Source organism: Phalacrocorax carbo, chromosome 30 (assembly GCF_963921805.1).
Source record: "Phalacrocorax carbo chromosome 30, bPhaCar2.1, whole genome shotgun sequence".
Lineage (NCBI taxonomy): Eukaryota > Metazoa > Chordata > Aves > Suliformes > Phalacrocoracidae > Phalacrocorax > Phalacrocorax carbo.
The window spans coordinates 1,127,564-1,147,239 of record NC_087542.1 but is presented as its reverse complement, the minus strand read 5'-3'; the positions used below and the strand labels follow the sequence as shown (position 1 = coordinate 1,147,239).

The 19,676-nt window shown below is 62.1% G+C and overlaps 1 protein-coding gene across 2 annotated transcripts; it reads right to left on the bottom strand.

The window, feature by feature from the left end:
* Positions 1 to 330: 330 nt before the first annotated feature.
* Positions 331 to 19,601, bottom strand: C3 (complement C3). Of its 2 annotated transcripts, none has more exons than XM_064437311.1 (40): positions 19,492 to 19,601; positions 18,582 to 18,774; positions 17,407 to 17,566; positions 17,047 to 17,117; positions 16,864 to 16,958; positions 16,699 to 16,781; positions 16,520 to 16,610; positions 16,136 to 16,238; positions 15,826 to 15,946; positions 15,325 to 15,440; positions 14,932 to 15,078; positions 13,959 to 14,171; positions 13,667 to 13,861; positions 13,107 to 13,268; positions 12,900 to 13,029; positions 12,601 to 12,672; positions 11,664 to 11,861; positions 11,252 to 11,411; positions 10,845 to 10,930; positions 9,813 to 9,952; positions 9,518 to 9,730; positions 9,146 to 9,212; positions 8,609 to 8,695; positions 8,317 to 8,520; positions 7,935 to 8,010; positions 7,698 to 7,857; positions 7,412 to 7,507; positions 7,125 to 7,275; positions 6,812 to 6,975; positions 6,104 to 6,262; positions 5,464 to 5,614; positions 5,285 to 5,336; positions 5,048 to 5,135; positions 4,552 to 4,641; positions 4,096 to 4,201; positions 3,700 to 3,789; positions 3,333 to 3,419; positions 2,482 to 2,565; positions 880 to 1,015; positions 331 to 589 (listed from the first exon to the last, which is right to left on the bottom strand). In XM_064437311.1, the coding sequence occupies exons 1-40, from the start codon at positions 19,560 to 19,562 to the stop codon at positions 448 to 450; spliced, it is 5,010 nt and encodes a 1,669-aa protein (XP_064293381.1). In that variant the 5' UTR covers positions 19,563 to 19,601; the 3' UTR covers positions 331 to 447. The 2 variants fall into 2 exon arrangements, with proteins under 2 accessions (XP_064293381.1, XP_064293382.1); XM_064437312.1 differs by having other exon boundaries at positions 11,252 to 11,363.
* Between the last annotated feature and the right edge of the window lie 75 nt (positions 19,602 to 19,676).

The window sequence follows — 19,676 nt, the reverse complement described above, 5'->3', positions numbered from 1 at the left end:
CAGCCCCTATGGTGTCCCCATGACCCCATCAGCCCCTACGGAGCCCCCACAGCCCCAACGGTGTCCCCACGACCTGTCGTCCCCTACGGAGCCCCCACAGCCCCTATGGTGTCCCCATGACCCCATCATTCCCTATGGAGCCCCCACAGCCCCTACAGTGTCCCCATGACCCCATCATCCCCTATGGAGCCCCCACAGCCCCTACGGTGTCCCCATGACCCCATCAGCCCCTATGGAGCCCCCACAGCCCCTATGGACTCCCCACGACCTGTTGTCCCCTACGATGTCCCCACACCCCCCCGACACCCCCCCTGCACCTCCAGAGCCAGGTTGTCAGAAAGGAATTATATTTTTAACACACACACACACACCCCCCAAAAAAAAAGAAAGTGGGGGCGACAAGGGGTAGCAGGGCGGGGGGGGCACCCATGGGTGGGGGCACTCGCTTCAGGATGGACACCCGAACATGGTCATGGTCTCGGCGAACTCCAGGAAGTCTTCGCAGAGGCGTTGCTGGTCGGCCTCCTGGCACGCCTCCTCCGCGGGCCATGCCTCCAGCCACGTGTCCTTGCCGATGAGGTAGGAGAAGCTGGAGACAGCGAGGGGACAGAGGGGACACGGGTCAGAAGAGGGGTGGGACCCCCGGGGCGGTGGGGGGTGGGCTGTGTGGAGGGACGCAGGGCTGGCCAACGGGGCGCACAACCCTATACGAGACACTGAAGAATCTGAGGTCGGGGGGAGATGCGCCTGTGTAGTTGGGTGGCAGCATCTACAGCTTCCATCTACCTACGCCCCACAATGTTCCGCGTCTCGTGGCCCCCTATTCCCACGCCCACGTCGCCCCATCCGCGTCCCCACGCTTGTCACCCGTGTCCCCACCTGCCGCTGGTGGCCCACAGGTCACTGGCCAACCCCCAGAGCAGGTAGTCACGGCCTGGCTGGAGCTTCAGGGCGTCCCGGCACTGCCGGTGGCTCACGAAGGTCCGGTTGCTTCCTGCTGGGGCCTCGTCGGTGCCTGTCCCAGGAGAGGAGACGCGTCACCTCCGTGTCACCCCAGCGCCAGGGGGACACCCGCTTTGGCATGTCCTGCCACGGGGACGCTCAGTCCCCACGGAAACGCTGGTGGCACCACCCTGCTGGTGTCACCAGCCATGGGTGACACCAGTTCCCGCCAGCTTTCCCCAGCACCCTTGGGGGTCTCCACCCTGGCTGGGTGATCCCAGCCCTCACGGGTGTCCCCAGCACCGTCGGGGACTCCACCCTGGCTGGGTGACCCTGGCCCTCATGGGTGTCCCCAGCACCGTTGGGTGACCCCCAACCCACCTGGGGGTCCCTGCCCCTGGCTGTCCCTGCCCCTGGCTGTCCCCAGCACTGTTGGGTGACCCCCAACCCACCTGGGTGTCCCTGCCCCTGGCTGTCCCTGCCCCTGGCTGTCCCCAGCACTGTTGGGTGACCCCCAACCCACCTGGCTGTCTCTGTCCCTGGGTGTCCCCAGCACCATTGGGTGACCCCAACCCACCTGGGTGTCCCTGCCCCTGGCTGTCCCCAGCACCGTTGGGTGACCCCAACCCACCTGGGTGTCCCTGCCCCTGGGTGTCCCCAGCACCATTGGGTGACCCCAACCCACCTGGGTGTCCCTGCCCCTGGGTGTCCCTGCCCCTGGCTGTCCCCAGCACTGTTGGGTGACCCCCAACCCACCTGGCTGTCTCTGTCCCTGGGTGTCCCCAGCACCATTGGGTGACCCCAACCCACCTGGGTGTCCCTGCCCCTGGCTGTCCCCAGCACTGTTGGGTGACCCCCAACCCACCTGGCTGTCTCTGTCCCTGGGTGTCCCCAGCACCATTGGGTGACCCCAACCCACCTGGGTGTCCCTGCCCCTGGCTGTCCCCAGCACCGTTGGGTGACCCCAACCCACCTGGGTGTCCCTGCCCCTGGCTGTCCCCAGCACCGTTGGGTGACCCCCAACCCACCTGGGTGTCAACGCCCCTGGCTGTCCCCAGCACCATTGGGTGACCCCAACCCACCTGGGTGTCCCTGCCCCTGGCTGTCCCCAGCACTGTTGGGTGACCCCCAACCCACCTGGGTGTCCCTGCCCCTGGCTGTCCCCAGCACTGTTGGGTGACCCCCAACCCACCTGGGTGTCCCTGCCCCTGGCTGTCCCCAGCACCGTTGGGTGACCCCAACCCACCTGGGTGTCCCTGCCCCTGGCTGTCCCCAGCACCGTTGGGTGACCCCAACCCACCTGGGTGTCCCTGCCCCTGGGTGTCCCTGCCCCTGGCTGTCCCCAGCACTGTTGGGTGACCCCCAACCCACCTGGGTGTCCCTGCCCCTGGCTGTCCCCAGCACCGTTGGGTGACCCCCAACCCACCTGGGTGTCCCTGTCCCTGGCTGTCCCCAGCACCATTGGGTGACCCCAGGCCCAGGTGACCCCCACCGTGTCCCTCAGGGTGGCCTTGTCCCCCACCCCTGGGGTGCTCGTACCGATCTTGATGACGGAGAGGATGTTCATGATGTAGTTGTCATGGGACGGCGACTGCTCTATTGCCATCAGCTTCACCTTGTACACTAGGGAGGGGGGCGTCACCGTGTCACCCCCACCCCTACTGGCACGTGGGGGGCCCTCTGTCCCCCTCTTCCCTCCCCATGTCTGTCTCCAGCCCCACCTGTCCTTCTTGTCCCTCTGTGTCCCCATGTCTCTCCGTGCCCCTCTTGTTCTTCTATGCCCTGATCCATAGCCTTTATGGCCCCTCTATGTGCCCCAACCCCCCCATGACCCCCATGTCCCCCATAATCCTTCCATGACCCCATGTCCCCCATGTCCCTCCATGACCCCCATGTCCCCCATAAACCTTCCATGACCCCCATGACCTCCATGTCACCCATGACCCCCATGACCCTCATATGCCCCACAATCCTTCCATCACCCCATGACCCCCATGTCCCCCATAATCCTTCCATGACCCCATGTCCCCCATGTCCCCCATGTCCCCCATGTCCCCCATAATCCTTCCATGACCCCCATGACCCTTATATCCCCCATCATCCTTCCATGACCCATGTCCCCCATGTCCCCCATAATCCTTCCATGACCCCATGTCCCCCATGTCCCCCATGACCCCCATGTCCCCCATAATCCTTCCATGACCCCCATGACCCTTATATCCTCCATAATCCTTCCATGACCCATGTCCCCCATGTCCCCCATGACCCCCATGTCCCCCATGTTCTCCATAATCCTTCCATGACCCCCATGACCCCCATGACCCTTATATCCCCCATAATCCTTCCATCACCCCATGTCCCCCATGTCCCCCATGACCCCCATGTCCCACCATAGTCAACTCCCGGCTCGCAGGCGCGATCAATGCGTTGGTTGACGGTGATGGGAATGTCCTTCTTGTGCTGCACGAAGCAGTTTTCTGTGGGGACACGGGGACAGGGCCGTGACAAGGCCTATCATGGCAAGGACATGTCCCATCATGGCAAGGACATGTCCCATCATGGCAAGGGCATGACTCCATCACCGTCATGACAACCCGTCTTGTCAATGACAAGTCCCATGACAGCCATGACGTGTCCCATCATGGCCCTGACATGTCCCATCATGGCCATGATGTTTCCCATCATGGCCATGACGTGTCCCATCATGGTAGGGGTGTTGACCCAGTCTGTCCCCACGTCCCCGAGTCCCCACGTCACCTTCGGCGCAGCGGCACACGTCCCCATAGCAGATCTTGCTCAGTTGCCCACCGTCCTTGTCCGGGTGGTAGAAATGGGTGCAGCGATCATCTGCGGAGACATGAGGGGACATGAGGTGGGGGAGGGGGACACAAGGGGAAAGGAGCAGTGGGAGACATGGGGACAGAGCGGTGACGTGTGGAGGGAGAGGCAGAGGGATGCAAGGGGACATGGGGACATGGGGGGGACATGGGGACACAGGCACGGGGAGAAGATCAGCAGGGAGATGGTGGGACAAAGGGACAGGAGGACACAGAGGGGACGGACACAGAGGGGACTTTGTGGAAGCGGGGGGCCCAGAGGAGAGTGTGGGGACAGAGGAGGCCTGAGGGTGACGCAAGGGGACATGGGGCGCACCGATCTTGTAGTAGCTGTAGACGGTGACAGCCGCAGGCTGGATCAAGCCCACCCGGAACTGCTGGTGGGCCTTGAAGGAGAAACACTCCTCGGCCTTGTGCGAGACCTGGGGGTGGGGACACGGGGACACGGGGACACGGGGAAGGCAGTCAGTCAGCGCCCCAACCCCCAGCCTGGCCCTGTCCCCAGCCATGTCCCCATGGTGTCCCTATCCATGACCTGGACCCATCCCTGTCCTTCTCCCCACCCACAAGACCCTTCTCCTGTCCCCACCCATGCCCCCAGCTTCATCTTCATCCCTGTCCCCATTTGTCCCTCCCCATGTTCCCGATTCCTTCCTTGTCCCTGTCCCCGCCCCCGTCCCATCTTGCCCTGTCCTATCGCGTCCCCATCCCGCCCCACCGTGTCCCCATCCCCGTGTCCCTCGCGCCCCCCCCATGTTCCCCGTGTCCCCACCTTGTCGAGGTAGATGATGACGTTGCTGCGGTCCGACTGGGCTTGGTCGATCTCAAACTTGGAGATGTACCTGTCCACCCCGTCCGTGAGCTGGGGACAGGGACACGGTGACAGCGGGCATGCAGGACACGCGGGGACACACGGGGACACGCAACCGCATCGGGATGCAGGGATGTATGGGCACAGTGACGCTGGCCACATGGGACACACGTGGCCATGGCAGGATCCAGGGGACTTGCAGAGGTGTGGGGGACACGGGGGGACATGGGGACATGGAGATGGGGACACAGGGACACATGGCCATGGAGGAAAAGGCAGGGGGGCAGGTAATATGGGGACACAGTGACACATAGGGAATGTGGGGACACAAGGGCATGGGGGACACACATGGGGGTCGGGGAGATGTGGGGATGAGGTGGGACACGATGGCACGAAGGCGCAAGGTCCTGTTCTTCCCCCAGGTCCCCCCATGTTGTCCCCATGTCCCCACACTTACCCTCTTCAGGTCCTGAAGGTCAGGCAAGAAGCCCGTGAGCATGGAGATGTCGAGGATGGACATGGTGGCGTCCACATTGTCCAGGTACCTGCGGGGACAGGGCTGAGGCCACCTGCCTGTCCCCAACTGCCCTGTTGTCCCCAGCATCCCATCCCTGATGTCCCTGTCCCCAGTATCCCCATCCTCCTCCCTATCTCCAATGTCCCTGATGTCCCCAACGTCCCCAGCCTGTCCCACCTGGTGCAGACGGTGAGCTTGATGGAACGGATGACGCCTTCTTGTTCCCTGCCTGGGTGGGGGGGGGACACGGGGACAATGAGGGGACGTCAAAGGGGACGTGGGGTGCCGTGGAGGGTACACGCAGAAGACGTGGGGAGGGATACAGGGGGAGGATGACGTGGCAGGGGGACACCCACCTGTCTTCACGTCCTCCACCTGCACCCGCAGGTCGAAGCTGTCACACTTCTTGTCCTTCTCGGGGACCTTGGCATTGTAGACGGTCACCACCGTCATCGTCCCCTTGCCCGTGCCCTCAGCTTTCACCGTGAAGTCCTCGTTCAGCTTGGTCTGTGGGGAGAGGGGACGTTGGGGAGGGACAGGGACATCCCTTGGGAGGGACGCGGAAGGGATGGGGCCTCCTGGGCCATGGAGGCACGTGGGAACGCGGAGGGGGCGCAGAAGGGACAGGGACATCCCAGGACATGGAGGGGACAACAGCATCGCAAGACACAAAGGGGACAGGGACATTGAAGGACCTGGAGGGGACAAGGAAACCAGAGGACATGGAGGGACATGAAGGGGACAGGGACATTCCAGGTCACGGCAAGGGGTGGGACAAGATCAGCCTGGGACGCGGAGGGACATCCCAAGCCTTGGAAGGACACAGAGGGGACAGGACATGGAGGGACATGGGACAGGGACACCTGAGGCCATAACGAGGGGACAAGATTGTCCTGGGACGTGAAGAGGGGACAGGGACGTGGCGTGGACAAGAGCCGGGCGAGCACTGCTGCGTCCCCGCGGTGCCGGTGACAAGGGTGACGAGGGCGCCGGTACCTCGGCGGAGCGTGACACCAGGGCGTTGCTGTTCTCGATGCGGTAGGTGATGGCGCTGGCACGGCGCGGCAGCAGCACCGACACGTCGAGGTTGATCTTAAGCTGCCGCGGAGATGCTACCTGGTACTGGGCCAACGCTTGGAACACCAGCATGGTGGCCTGCAGGGATGCCTGTGTCACCAGGGCCTGGGGACAACGCCTGGAGGGCTCCCAAAGCCCCCTGGGTGGCCCCGAGCCCAGGGTGACCCCAAGTCCTTGGGCCACCTGAAGTCCCCTGGAACATACCCTCGGGGGTCTTACAGAGCAAAGGTGTCTCCCAGGGACAGGACGTGGCCCTGAGGGTCCCCAGGGTCTGGAGGTGTCCCCCAGGGACTAGGGTGTCCCCCAGGGACAGGCCTCTTGGGTTTTCCGAAGCCCTTGAGATCCTGTGGGACCTGGGGTGTTCCCCAAGGCCATGCCACATCCCTGGGGGTCCCAAGGGCCCTGAGGTGACCCCCAAACCCTGAGGGGTCTCCCAAAGCCTTTGGGGTCCCATGGGACCAGAGGTGTCCCCCAAGAGACATGCTGTGTCCCTGGAGTCCCCAGGGCCACAAGGTGACCCCTCAACTCCCAACAAAGCCCTCAACCTCTATCCTCCTGTCCCACTTCCCCACGGCAGCGGGTGCCAGGACAGCACCCATGGGTGCTGAGAGGGGGTCCATAGCCCACCTGAGTGGATCCATAGCCACCACCAAAGTAGTTCTGCTGGGCAAGCCAGCGGGCCACCGGCCCCGTCAGCTCCGACTTCTCCATTTGCAGCAAGGCCAGCAACGCGTACGACGTCCCCTCGATGTTGTAGGTATGGGCGTTGCGCTCCTCCCAACTTCTGTTCTCTGGGGTGACGTGTGACATGGCACAGCCGGTCCCTCAGCACCTTCTAGGGATGATTTCTCCCCCCACCAGGTAACCCAAAATTACCTCTTCCCCTGCTCCACCCACCCCCACCCCCGCCCCAGTTTTGTCCCCCCTGGTGAAACGTCACCTTTGGAAAACTTCATGAGAACTTTCTCGCTCTTGAGTTTCCCTGCGAGGGCCAAGGCATAGGAGGTCAAGGCCACCGTGTAGGGTCGGGCCAGCGACTGGTACCTCCGGGCAAGGTATTCGGCGGCTTTGGCGATGCTATTATCCAAGTTCTGGGCAGAAAAGGTGGTAAGTTTGGCTTCTCAGGTAGCTGCTTTAAGGGTTGGGCGCCTCGTCTTGAAGCGCTGTCCTTCTGTGTGAGGTGCCAGTTGTCCCCCCGCTCCCCATGTGGGGTTGAGGACCACTCACATTGACATGGTCCTTGCAGACCTTCTGGGCCTCTTGCAGCGTGATGAGGACAAAGGCTGTCAGTGACACCTCGGGCTCAGCACCGTGGTAGCCTCCCTGCGTGACAAAATGGGGGGTGGGGGGGAAACCACCTCAGGACCGTGTTTTTTCACAACAAGCTTTGTCCACACAACTCTTGTCCCTGTCACCCAACAGAGTCCTTTCCCCACAGCTCATTCCAAAAGCCCATCCTCGAGCCAACAGGGCTTTGGCCACCAGCAAGGGCAGGATTTGGATCACCCCGTACCACCATCTCCTTATGGATGACAGGAGCATCTTCTTGGAAAATCCCATCTGGCTTCTGCTTCTCCAGGATGAGCCATTTCACAGCACCACAAACCACCTCGGGCTCAATGTCTACCAGCTTGATGGCCATGGCAAAGACTTTGGCCACGTAGGCTGTCAACCTGGGGACAAGAGGACCTTAGCATCATGTCCAACCCTATCACCCAGACCTGTGTGGTGGTGGCAACACGGCCCTCACCAGGTGCTTGATGCTCGGTCCTTGAAGGCGGCATAGGAGCTGTCACTTTTCCGGAAAGCAAGTTGTTGGACGTAACCTGGTGAGCAGACGATGGTTGGCCAACAGAAGGAACGCCCGGGTGTGGCTTCAGGCCACCAATGCTCTCCAACCATTGGCCAACGCAAGGAGCACCCAGCCAAGCCGAGGGAGATTTGGGCCACCAACCCTCTCCAGAGCACATTCCAGTGCAAACCAGTAGCTCTGGAAAAACCCAGACTGGTAACACCCAACCTATGTCTTCTTGAAAGGTGTAGGTGTCTTCAGCATCTTGGATGATGGCGATATTTTGCACCCCAAGAGAGGAAAGCGGGGGACCCTCCCACCCTTTGAGGGATGCTCCTACCCTTTCTAATCAAGTTGATGGCCTCAGCACGGCGGTCAACACCAAAGCTTTCCCACTGCAACGTGCTGTCCAGGTAGTGGGTGGCAATGACAGTGGGCGTCATCCCGACCATGTTCTGCTCCCCGCAGCCCGATGGCGTCACGATGAGGTGCTTTAGCTTGTTCCCATCGATGGCTTTCTCCACCATGATGGACACAGGGTTGCCTGGACCAGAAGAAGGGGAAGTGTCAAGCCAGGAGCGTCCCACCCTCTCCCAGCTCGTCCCCACGTGTGTCCCTTCCCTTCCTCTCACCTTGGATGCTGACTTTGGTCTCCGACTCAGTGTTGGGGACAATGTCAGAGAGGTTTGTTGCCCTCACCCTCTCTTCCTGTACACCATCTGCAGGGCAGGGAGGCAGGATGGAGATTGGTGACCCCAAATCCTCACGTCCATCCCACCCTGAGGTGACCCAGCACTGCCGCACATCTGCAGCAGGATGTCCCTTGTCCCTCAAGGGGTTCCATGGCCATACCAGGATGTCCCTTCTCCCTTGAGATGCACCAGCTCCATAGGAGGATATCCCTTGTCCCCCAGGATGCTCCACCTCCATGTAGGATGACCCTTGTCCCCAGGGATGGCCCAGACCCACAGCAGGACATCCCTCATTCCCTGACATGACCCAGCTCCGTAGTAGAATGGCCCCTGCCCCGAAGAAGCCCCAGTCCTACCCTTGGTGGTACACCCTTCATCCCTCAAGATGTCCCAGACCCACAGTAGGACTTCCCTCGTCCCCCAGTGGGACATCCCTGTGGGGCTGAGACATCCCCAAGACCAGCTGGGGCCACTCACTGATTCCCTTCGTTGTTGGGTCCAGCTCAACTATCTTCACGGTCTTCTCCAACCTCATCCCTTCAGGCTGCAGAGGTGAGAGTCCAATGCTAAACGTCGGGCTGGTTTTGGGTCCCCCCTTCCCAACCTCTCTGGGTCATCCAGGAAAGGTTTCCCAGTGTAAACCAGCACTGCCCCAGCTCATGGGACAAACTGGGAGAGGCCCAGGAGACCACACCTGAGCATCCAGGGAGGTAGATCCTTCATCCCTGGGTACCAACCCCAGGATGAAAGCGGAGACAGGGATGTCACAGAGATACCTTGCTGGGGACATCTCAGGGATGGAGGTGGCACCATGTGGTGACGATGCCGTGAACAACAATGACCACTCACCACAACTTTCAGCTTCTTCTTGACACCATCAGCCACAAAGCTGCCCCAGACGGCTGCCTTCACCTCGATGTCATGCAGCCCCAGCTGCAAGGGCACGATGACGAAGGGCACGGCCCACGATGACTGGGGTTTCACCTTGAGGATCTGCTGGTAGCGCATCTTGGAGGTGGAGGCACTGCACAGGGCTGGGTTGTACATCAGCTCCACGCGCACCTGCAGGGCACGGAGATGTTGGCTGTGGTGTTCAAAGGCCACAGACCCCCCCCAGAAGCCCAGGCGTGGGACCCCTGCAAACCTTGATTTCATGCGTCCAGTAGTTGTAGAGGATGGCACGGATCTCCACCTGCTCGTTCCTCACCACAGAGTAGGGCAGGCGCAGGTCGATGAAGAACTCCTTCATCACCGTAATCTCATAGGGGTCAGCCACGCACAGCCCTGCGGGGTGGCCCCCAGGGACGTGGGGTTCAGGCTTATGGTCTTGATGGGCCCCTCATGTCCCAGGGAGTCCTCCCAAGGCTTTTGGAGATCCCTCAAGTCCCATGGAGTCCTCCCAAGGTTTAGGTGATCCCTCAAGTCCCATGGAGTCCTCCCAAGGCTTAGGGGATCCCTCAAGCCCCATGGAGTCCTCCCAAGGCTTAGGGGACCCCTCAAAGCTCATGAGTCCTCCCAAGGTTTAGGTGATCCCTCAGGTCCCATGGAGTCCTCCCAAGGCTTAGGGGGTCCCTCAGGTCCCATGGAGTCCTCCCAAGGTTTAGGTGATCCCTCAGGTCCCATGGAGTCCTCCCAAGGCTTAGGGGATCCCTCAAGCCCCATGGAGTCCTCCCAAGGCTTAGGGGATCCCTCAGGTCCCATGGAGTCCTCCCAAGGCTTAGGGGATCCCTCAGGTCCCATGGAGTCCTCCCAAGGCTTAGGGGGTCCCTCAGGTCCCATGGAGTCCTCCCAAGGCTTAGGGGATCCCTCAAGCCCCATGGAGTCCTCCAAAGGTTTAGGTGATCCCTCAAGCCCCATGGAGTCCTCCCAAGGCTTAGGTGATCCCTCAAGCCCCATGGAGTCCTCCAAAGGTTTAGGTGATCCCTCAAGCCCCATGGAGTCCTCCCAAGGCTTAGGGGATCCCTCAAGTCCCAAGGACTGCCACCAAGCTTTGGGGGGCCTCCCCAGATTTTGGGGAACCTCTCCAGTGGTATGTACTCCTCTAAGATCTCGGAGATCCCTCAAACCCCAAGGAATCCCACCAGGCTTTGGGGGACCCTTCAAGTCCCAGGGACCACCCCCAAGGTTTGAGGAATTCCGTTGATCCCCAGGGACACCATCCTACCCCATCACATACCCTTGGTCTGTGAGATGCTGACGGCCAGGACCTCCCACGTGGTGATGGAGTCCTTCAGGTACACAGGCAGAGTCTTTGTGGAGATTCTGGAGAGGATGGGAATGACCAAGGTGGTCATAACCAGCCCCAAGCCAGGCTTGGGAGGTGTAACCAGCCACCAAGCTGGAGCAGGGGGGGGTCATAGCTGGTCCCCAAGCTAGACCAGGGGGTTGTAGATGGCCCCTGAGCTGGACCAAGGTGTCATAGCTGAGGCAGCACCAAGGGGTCAAAGGTGGCTCTTGTCTGGACTGGGAGGGGATCATAGTTGGTCTCCAGACTGGGTGAGGCAGTGTCCAGAGCTGGGCAGGGAGGAGGTAATGATCCCCGGGTTGAGCCATGGGGTGGAGGGACAGTGGGACAAGTCTCACCCCAGCTCATTGGGCTGTTCCGTCAGTGTCTCCACCCGCCACAGCCAGCTCTCCGGGAAGAGGCTGCGTGAGGTGATGTCCTCGTCAGCCAGGAAGCCATCGTCCGCCGCGCCTGGGGGTGGCAGTGTCCCTCTTGACCATGGCTTCAGGGCCCCAACCCCTCGATGGAGCCAGTATCACCCCAGCATCCTCCAACCACGACCCTTGTTTTGAGCGAGGATCGTCTAGGCATCACCCAACTTTCACCCAAGCATTGCCCAAAATTCATCCAACTATTGCCCAAGGATAGCACCAGCATTGCCCAAGGTCCACCTGATCTTCACCCAAGCTTCATCTAAGCTTCACTTAAGCTTCACCCAAGCTTCGCCCAACCTCCAACCCCGCCACCCCCCCACCATTGCCCAGCACTAACTTCGACCCAGGATGAGGAAGTCGTGCTCCTTCTGGTCGCGGATGACCTTGATGTGGTTGCAGCAGTCAAGGAAGGCCCGGATGCAGGCTTCTCCGTCCTGGATGTAGTTGGTCCGATGCTCGCAGCTGTGGCCCATCGGGTTTTCCTTCATGCCGTCCTCGCAACACTTGCGCAGCGCCTTGTCCGTGTACTCAGCCGCTGCCAGCACCGAGGCACCCAGTTGGCACCAGGTCCCAAAGCCCCCGGCCTGAGGCCCATCAGGGCCATGGGATGCTCTGGTGTCCCTCAGGGCCATGGGATGCTCTGGTGTTGACTGGGACATGGGGACATGGGATGCTCTGGTGTCCCTCGGGGATCTGGGACACTGGTGTTGACTGGGACATGGGGACATGGGATGCTCTGGTGTCCCTCAGGGACATGGGGACATGGGATGCTCTGGTGTCCCTCAGGGACATGGGACACTGGTGTTGACTGGGACATGGGGACATGGGATGCTCTGGTGTCTCTCAGGGACATGGGACACTGGTGTTGACTGGGACTTGGGATGCTCTGGTGTCCCTCAGGGACATGGGACGCTGGTGTTGACTGGGACATGGGGACATGGGATACTCTGGTGTCCCTCAGGGACATGGGACACTGGTGTTGACTGGGACATGGGATGCTCTGGTGTCCCTCAGGGACATGGGACACTGGTGTTGACTGGGACATGGGGACATGGGATGCTCTGGTGTCCCTCAGGGACATGGGATGCTCTGGTGTCCCTCGGGGACATGGGACACTGGTGTTGACTGGGACATGGGGACATGGGATGCTCTGGTGTCCCTCAGGGACATGGGACACTATGGTATCTTCAGGGACATGGGACAATCCCGTGTCCCCCAGGGCACAGGACATTCCAGTGCTCTTGAGGACATGGGACACTCCCAGTGCCACCTACCCTTGGTGCCTTTGTAGTTGATGAGCTGCAGGGAGCGGCGCTTACGTTTCGCAGGCTGGGGACACTGGATCTCTGGGGGGGGAGAGGACACAGGTCGGGACCCCACAATGTCACAGCCCCAAACCCAGCTGTCACTTCCCCTTGACATCAGCTGTCACATCCCAAAGCTCAGGGGACACATCTCCCATCCCTGAAGAGTCACCCTCCCCCATCCTTGAGGTGCCACTTCCCCAAGGTGTCACCTACTCCATCCCCAAGGTGCCACCCCAGGTTGTTCCAGTCCCCAGCGTGTCCCCTACCAGTTCGCTGCGGCGTGGAGATCTTCACGTTGGTGGCCAGGCTGAGGCCAGCATCAGCAAAGACACCCACGTTGTCCCTCCCGCTGCCCGGCGTGCAGCCGATGTCGCTCTTCTCCACCGTGTCCCAAACCTGCGGCCAACGGGGCACAGCCATGACAGCCACGGCCATCGCCAGGGGACAGTGAGGACGGGGACCCGGACACCCACCTTGGGCTGCGTGATCTTGTTCTTCTTGCTGAGGACGAAGACGCCCTTATCCACGGCCACCAACCCCACGTGGGCGTTGTGGTCACCCTCAATGCGTAGCCGCATGGGCGTCCCCGGTTCGTGCACCCTGTTGTCAGCCTCTGTCGCTCCCTTCACCACCAGCTGCCAGGGGACACGGGTGGTGGTGGGGGTCATGTCCACGGGATGCTCAAAAAAACCCCCAGGAGCTGCCCCATGGGGGTACCCCATCCTCACAGGGTGTTGAAGTCCTCCAGGGGGTAGCTGATGGTTGTGTCCCCTACCATGGAGGGTCTGGACCATCAATGGGCCACCCAAGGCCCACCATGAGATGCCCAAGCCCCCCATGGACTATCCAAACCACGTAAGTGACACCTAATCCCCATCATGGGCCACCCAAGGCCCTCAAGGACCACCCAAGCCCTTCTAAGTGCTCCCAAGCCCTTCAAGGGCCACCTCAAGGGTCACTCAAGCCACCTCCAAGGCCCAGCCAATGCCCCCAGGGGCCTCCCTGACCCCCGGGGCAGTGGGGACACACTCACAGTGCCCATGCAAGTGTCCTTGACGTCAATCCAGACGGAGTCAGCCACAATCTCGCTGGGCTTCACGTAGTAGTAGGCCACAATGCGGAAGGAGGGGATGAGCTCAGCTGTCACCGGCAGCGACATGGTGACCAGGCTCTGGCCAGCCTCGTGCCGCTGTTGGCCCACGCGGATGATGCGTCCCTTGCTCACGATCTGCAACGGGCCAAAGAAAGGCAGGGTTGGAGGGTTCCTGGACATTTAGGTCCCCAAGATGGGGGGCAGCTGGTTGGCAGAGGCCAAGTGCCCTCACCAGGTAGGTGAAGTGTGGGACGGAGTCACGGACGGCATTGTTGTTGCTCTTGAGGTGGAAGTTCACGGCAAGGTTGTCGCCAGGCTGCACCTCGGTGGCCACCACGGCCAGGTGTAGGAGGTTGCCAGAACCACCCTGGCTGCGGTAAGCTTCAGCAGTCATATTTCGCCAGGCCTGGCGGTCAGCAGGCAGCCCCGCCTGCTCCGTCCGCACCTGCAACACGGTGGCTCTTGGTCAACCAGGAGAAGCGTGGACCTGGTCAACAGGGAGGTCTTGGCCACCGTAGAGGTCTTGGCTGTCCTGGTCTCCCTGACACCTGCTGCCCTGGTCCTTGGTCAATGGTGATCACCTCCTTGGTCAACGTGATCACCTCTGCCACCCTGGATGTCTTGGCCACTCTAGTCAACTCAACCACCTTTGTACCCCTGGCAATGGCTCTCCTGGCCCCTGGCCATCCCATGGCTCTTGGTCACTGGTGAACTGGCTGCAGGCCACCACGGACAACTTGGCCACTATGGGCATCTCCACTAGCGTCTCTGGCACTGGCTATCCTGGTCTTCGATCGCCTTAAATGTCTTGGTCAACCCAGTTGCGTTGGCCATCATGGTCGCCCTGACACCAACCATCCTGCTTCTTGGTCAACGGTGACCAGGATGGCCCTGGTCCTTGGTCACTCTGGACACCTTGATCGCCACAGTCGCCGCAGCCATGCTGGTCCCCCTGACCTTGGCCATCCTGGTCCTTGGTCAATGGTGACTGGGGTGACGCTGACCCTTGGCCACCATCGATGCCTAGGCCATCCTGATCCCCCAGTCCTTCTGTCTTGGCCCTTGGTCAATGGTGACCATGATCCCTGGTCACCCTGGATATCTCAGCCGCCTTGGTTGTCTCAGCCACCCCAGGTCACATCCCTGTCCCCAGCCGCCTTGGCCACCCCAGTTCCAAAGCCACCCCAGTTCCTGTCCCCACTCACAGTGATGGGGACAGTGTCCTTGTTGGCCGGCATGTTGAGGACCAGCTTGGCTGTGCCGTCACGCTGGGTGGCGACGAGACCCTGGAAGCCATCAGCTTTGACGGTGACACGCGGAGCCGGGGAGTCATCTGGGTTAGTGACGTAGACCTGCAGGGGATGCGGTGTGTCATGAGGGACGTGTCACCTGGTGCCATCCAGGTGACACAGGGACAGACCACGATCCCCAGGTTCTCTCCAGGTGACACAGTGATATGACACGGGGACAGACCCTGGTCCTCAAGTCTCCTCCACCCACAAACCCCCAGGCTTGGTCCGTCCCCATCCCAGTGCCGGGGACCCTGGTAACGTGCCAATGCCACCACCGTCCCCGTCACGGTCCCCAGATGCCATTACCATCAGATCAAAGGGCATCCCGGGCTTGAAGTACTTGGGGGTGTGGGTGAAGTGGATGGTGTACGGGGACGTCACGATGTGGATGCCGGTGCGCTGCGCCTCCACCATGTCACTGCCTGTGGTGGCCACAGGAACAGCCATGTCACCCAGCTCCAGGACAGGGCTCCCAGTCCCCCCAGGGACAGCCCTGTCTGACCTTGGGTGGCCCCAGATGTCCCCATCATTCATGTCCCCATCATTCACGTCCCCAACCTCACCTGTCCTCATCCTTGCCGTCCCCAACTCATGTCTCCATCCCTGCAGTCCCCAACCCCACGTGTCCCAGCCCACGTGTCACTGCTGTCCCCATCCCCCCCGTGTCCCCACACGTCCCCAAGGGTCCCCCCACCTACCCAACTTGTTGAAGACTGTGACAGAGTCATAGAGCCCGTGGCCTCCCGTGTCCCTGCTGTCCCTGTCCCCCCCCGAGTCCCCTGTGTCCCCCACGATCCCCCTGCACACCTGAGGCGGTGAGAACGGTGACGGAGACGTAGAGCGAGTGTCCCACCAGCTCCTGGGGGTTGGCAAAGCGCTGCCGCAGCATGGCCATGGGCAGCGCCGCTTCCCCGTCCCCGTCGACCACCTGCGGCAGGGAGTTAGCGGAAGGGAGGACGGCCGTGGGATGGGGGTGGGGGCAGGGGGTGGCAGAGCTCAGTGCGAGGCAGGGGTGGGGACAGGGATGAAGATGGGAGTGACGGGGCTCAGCAAGGGACAGAGCTCCAGAGGACTGGGATAGGGACAAGGGATGGGACAGACGCAAGGATGGGGTCACCTGGATGCGCTGCAGGGATTGGGGGATGCTCTTCTTCTCGTCATCTACCATAACACCAAAGAGGACAAAGGCTGTCCCCTGCAGACGCTTCCCATACAGGTACCTGGGTTCAAGCCACCACTGTCACCGTCAGCCCAACCCCACGTCCCCGTCACATCCACATCGCTGTCACCCCGCGTCCCTGCATCCCCTCGTCATCCCATCGGCCCCCGACTCCATCACCGGGTCCCTGTCGCTCCACATCCCCGTGTCCCCCCGTCACCATCCCCATCCCCCTGCATCCACGCCACCCCCTCGCCCCAGAGGCCTTCGCGCAGGAGCATCACCCCACACCACGTGGGTTTCGCCCCCCCAGAACGAGCAGTTTTGGAGTCCCCATCCCACCTGGCCGTGATGGACACCCGGAAATTCTCCTGCCGATCGATGTAGAGGAACTTCTCCTCTGGCTCCAGGACCACCTCAAAGCTTGGCAGCACTGTGGGGGGACACACACCCAACGGATCAGGGCATCCAGGACAGACCCAAGGCAAGCGGGTGTCTGGGGACCCCCACCCCCACCTTACCATACTCCTTGACTTCGAATTGGGTGCTGAAGACACGTTCCGGTGAGTCTTCGAATTTGGCCGTTATCGTCCACGTCCCCAGGCTAGAAAAGGTGGGGGACAGGGTGAGGGGACAAGCTCGGGCCCAGAGATGTCCCCAGGCCACCCTGGGGGGGTGGCACCCACCTGACGACCTCAGGCAAGTTGTGGTTGAGGGAGAAGATGCCGGTCTTCATTGGCGAGGACACGGGCACTTGCTTGACGATGACGTTATCAGGCGTCTGAAGGGACATCGAGTGGTTGGGGACGGTGGCATGGGTGGTTGTGTCCCTGTGTCCCCAAATCCCTGTGTCCCCAGCGGCCACCCACCTTGACCTCCACGATCACCGTCTTGGACACTGGCTCCATGAGATGGCTCAGAGCAAAGAGGCGGCAGAGCACTGGGAGGGGACACGGGGGACAAGGTGAGCAGGGATGGTGTGGGGACATCCGAAAACTGGGTGCTGGACCCCAAAATGGGTGCCGGGTCCCAATGGAGGTGCCAAGGGGATGTTCCCAAATGGACCCTGGCACCCCAAGGTGACACCGGCACCCCAAGATGTTGCAGAGGGGACCCAACAACCCAAGATGCCACCAAGACCCCAAGGTGCCATGGAGGGGACCCAACACCCCGAGGTGCCCCCAGCACCCCAACATGCCCTGGGGAGACCCAGCACCCCAAGGACACACCAGTGGAGCTAGGGGTGTAGATGGGCTTGTCAGTCTGCAGGAAGATGTGGCCACTCTGGAGTGACACCAGCAGCACCTTCTCCACGGTCACCTCGGCCACCCGCGCCGTCACCGAGACAAACAGCTTCCCCAGTGTCTGTGGCAGAGCCTTGGCCGCCACCTGCGGTGACAGAGGACACCTGGTGGCACCTGCACCACAGGGACAGGGCAGGGGACACCAGGTGGCACCCATGTCCAGGGAATGGGGCTAGAGTCCCCACGGACCTCAGGGTGACCATCATCAAAGATCCAGGGGTGACCATGGCCACAGACCCCGGGGTGACCGTCCCCAAATGTCCAGGGGTGACCATGGCCATGGACCCCAGGGTGACCGTCCCCAAATGTCCAGGGGTGGCCATGGCCACGGACCCCGGGGTGACCGTCCCCAAATGTCCAGGGGTGGCCATGGCCACGGACCCCGGGGTGACCGTCCCCAAATGTCCAGGGGTGACCATGGCCACGGACCCCGGGGTGACCGTCCCCAAATGTCCAGGGGTGACCATGGCCACGGACCCCGGGGTGACCGTCCCCAAATGTCCAGGGGTGACCATGGCCACGGACCCCGGGGTGACCGTCCCCAAATGTCCAGGGGTGGCCATGGCCACGGACCCCGGGGTGACCGTCCCCAAATGTCCAGGGGTGGCCATGGCCACGGACCCCGGGGTGACCGTCCCCAAATGTCCAGGGGTGACCATGGCCACGGACCCCGGGGTGACCGTCCCCAAATGTCCAGGGGTGACCATGGCCACGGACCCCGGGGTGACCGTCCCCAAATGTCCAGGGGTGGCCATGGCCATGGACCCCGGGGTGACCGTCCCCAAATGTCCAGGGGTGACCATGGCCACGGACCCCGGGGTGACTGTCCCCACGGACCCCAGGGTGACCGACCTCTAATCACAGGGTCACCACCTCCAAGGACGCCGGAGTCACTGTCCCCAAGGACCTGGGGTGACTTTCCCCAAGGACCTCAGAGCGACCATCCCCAAAGACTCCATGGTGACCATCCTCCCCCAGCTCCTACCAGCCCCGTGGAGATTCTTCACCATCTCATACAGGGTTGAGCTCCACAGGCCACCCTCCCTGGGGCGGGAGGGGGCAGTGACCAGCAGGGAGGTGACACAGGGGTGGTGACATACCTTGATGGTGACGGTGGCCAACATGCCCTTGGCGGGGCTCAGCTGCACGCGGACCTGGTAGAGGACTTGGCGCTTGAGGGGAAAGTCCTGCACCAGGATGGTGGCCTCGGCGGCAGCGGACAACCCCGGTGCCTCCAGCACCACCTGCTCCTCCGTCTCCAGCCGCAGCACCGCTGGTGTCACCATCGTCACCCTGGGGACACCGGCCGTCATGGGGGGCTGTCACAGGGTCCCCCAGAGCACCCTGGGGACCTCACAGCACCCAGATCGCCCCCAATCCGTCCCCCACAGCACCCTGGGGACCCTCTGATCTGTCCCCCACAGCACCCTGGGGACCTTATGGCACCCCAGGGACCCCCCAATCTGCCCCATGGGCCTGAAGTAACCCCAAATCCCCCACTGCACCCCAATATCCCCCCCACTGCACCCCGATATCCCCCCTTTGCCCTCCAGCACCCAATCCCAGGGGTCCAGGAAAGGGGGCTCCCATATGGAGTGGGGGGTCCCATACAGGGGGGTCCTGATTTAGGGGGTCCCAGATACCGGGTTCTCCTAAAAGGTGGGGGGGAGTCCTGGCCATGGGGGGGGGTCTACCATGGGGGTTCCACCTAGGTCAGGTGGTCTTGGTTGGGGAGGGGGTCCCAGCCATTGGGGTCCCAGCCGGGGTGGGGGGTCCTATGGGTGGGGATCCCATGGGTGAGGGGATCTCAGGGTGCAGGGATCCCATGGGTGGGGGGTGTCCCGGAAGAGGGGGTCCAATGGATTGGTGGGGGGAGGGGGGGTGTCCCATGGGCAATCCCAAGGTGGATCCCAAGGTGTGGGGGGTCCCAGAAAAGGGGTTCCCATGGGAGCATGAGGGATCCGGGGGCGGGGGGTCCCATGGGTGGGGGCGGCGGTCCCCGTGACTCACATTTGGGCATAGTTGGGAGCCACGTGCAGCAGGAAGAGGCCGAGGAAGAGGGGCAGCGCCGGAGCCCCCATGGCTGTAGCGGGGGAACGGGGACGGGGGAATCTGGGGGGGTCCCTTTATGGTGGCGCCACTGGTTAATGGGTAACCAGTGCCCGGACGCCTGGGTCCACCCAGAGACAAGGGGG

Coding starts and splice junctions, on each gene's coding strand:
- C3 (XM_064437311.1), bottom strand. CDS start 19,562: ATGGGGGCTCCGGCGCTGCCCCTCTTCCTCGGCCTCTTCCTGCTGCAC. Junction 7,276..7,411: donor TCTGCAAGGACCATGTCAAT/GTGAGTGGTCCT, acceptor TTTTCTGCCCAG/AACTTGGATAATAGCATCGC. Junction 5,136..5,284: donor AAGCTCACCGTCTGCACCAG/GTGGGACAGGCT, acceptor CTGTCCCCGCAG/GTACCTGGACAATGTGGACG.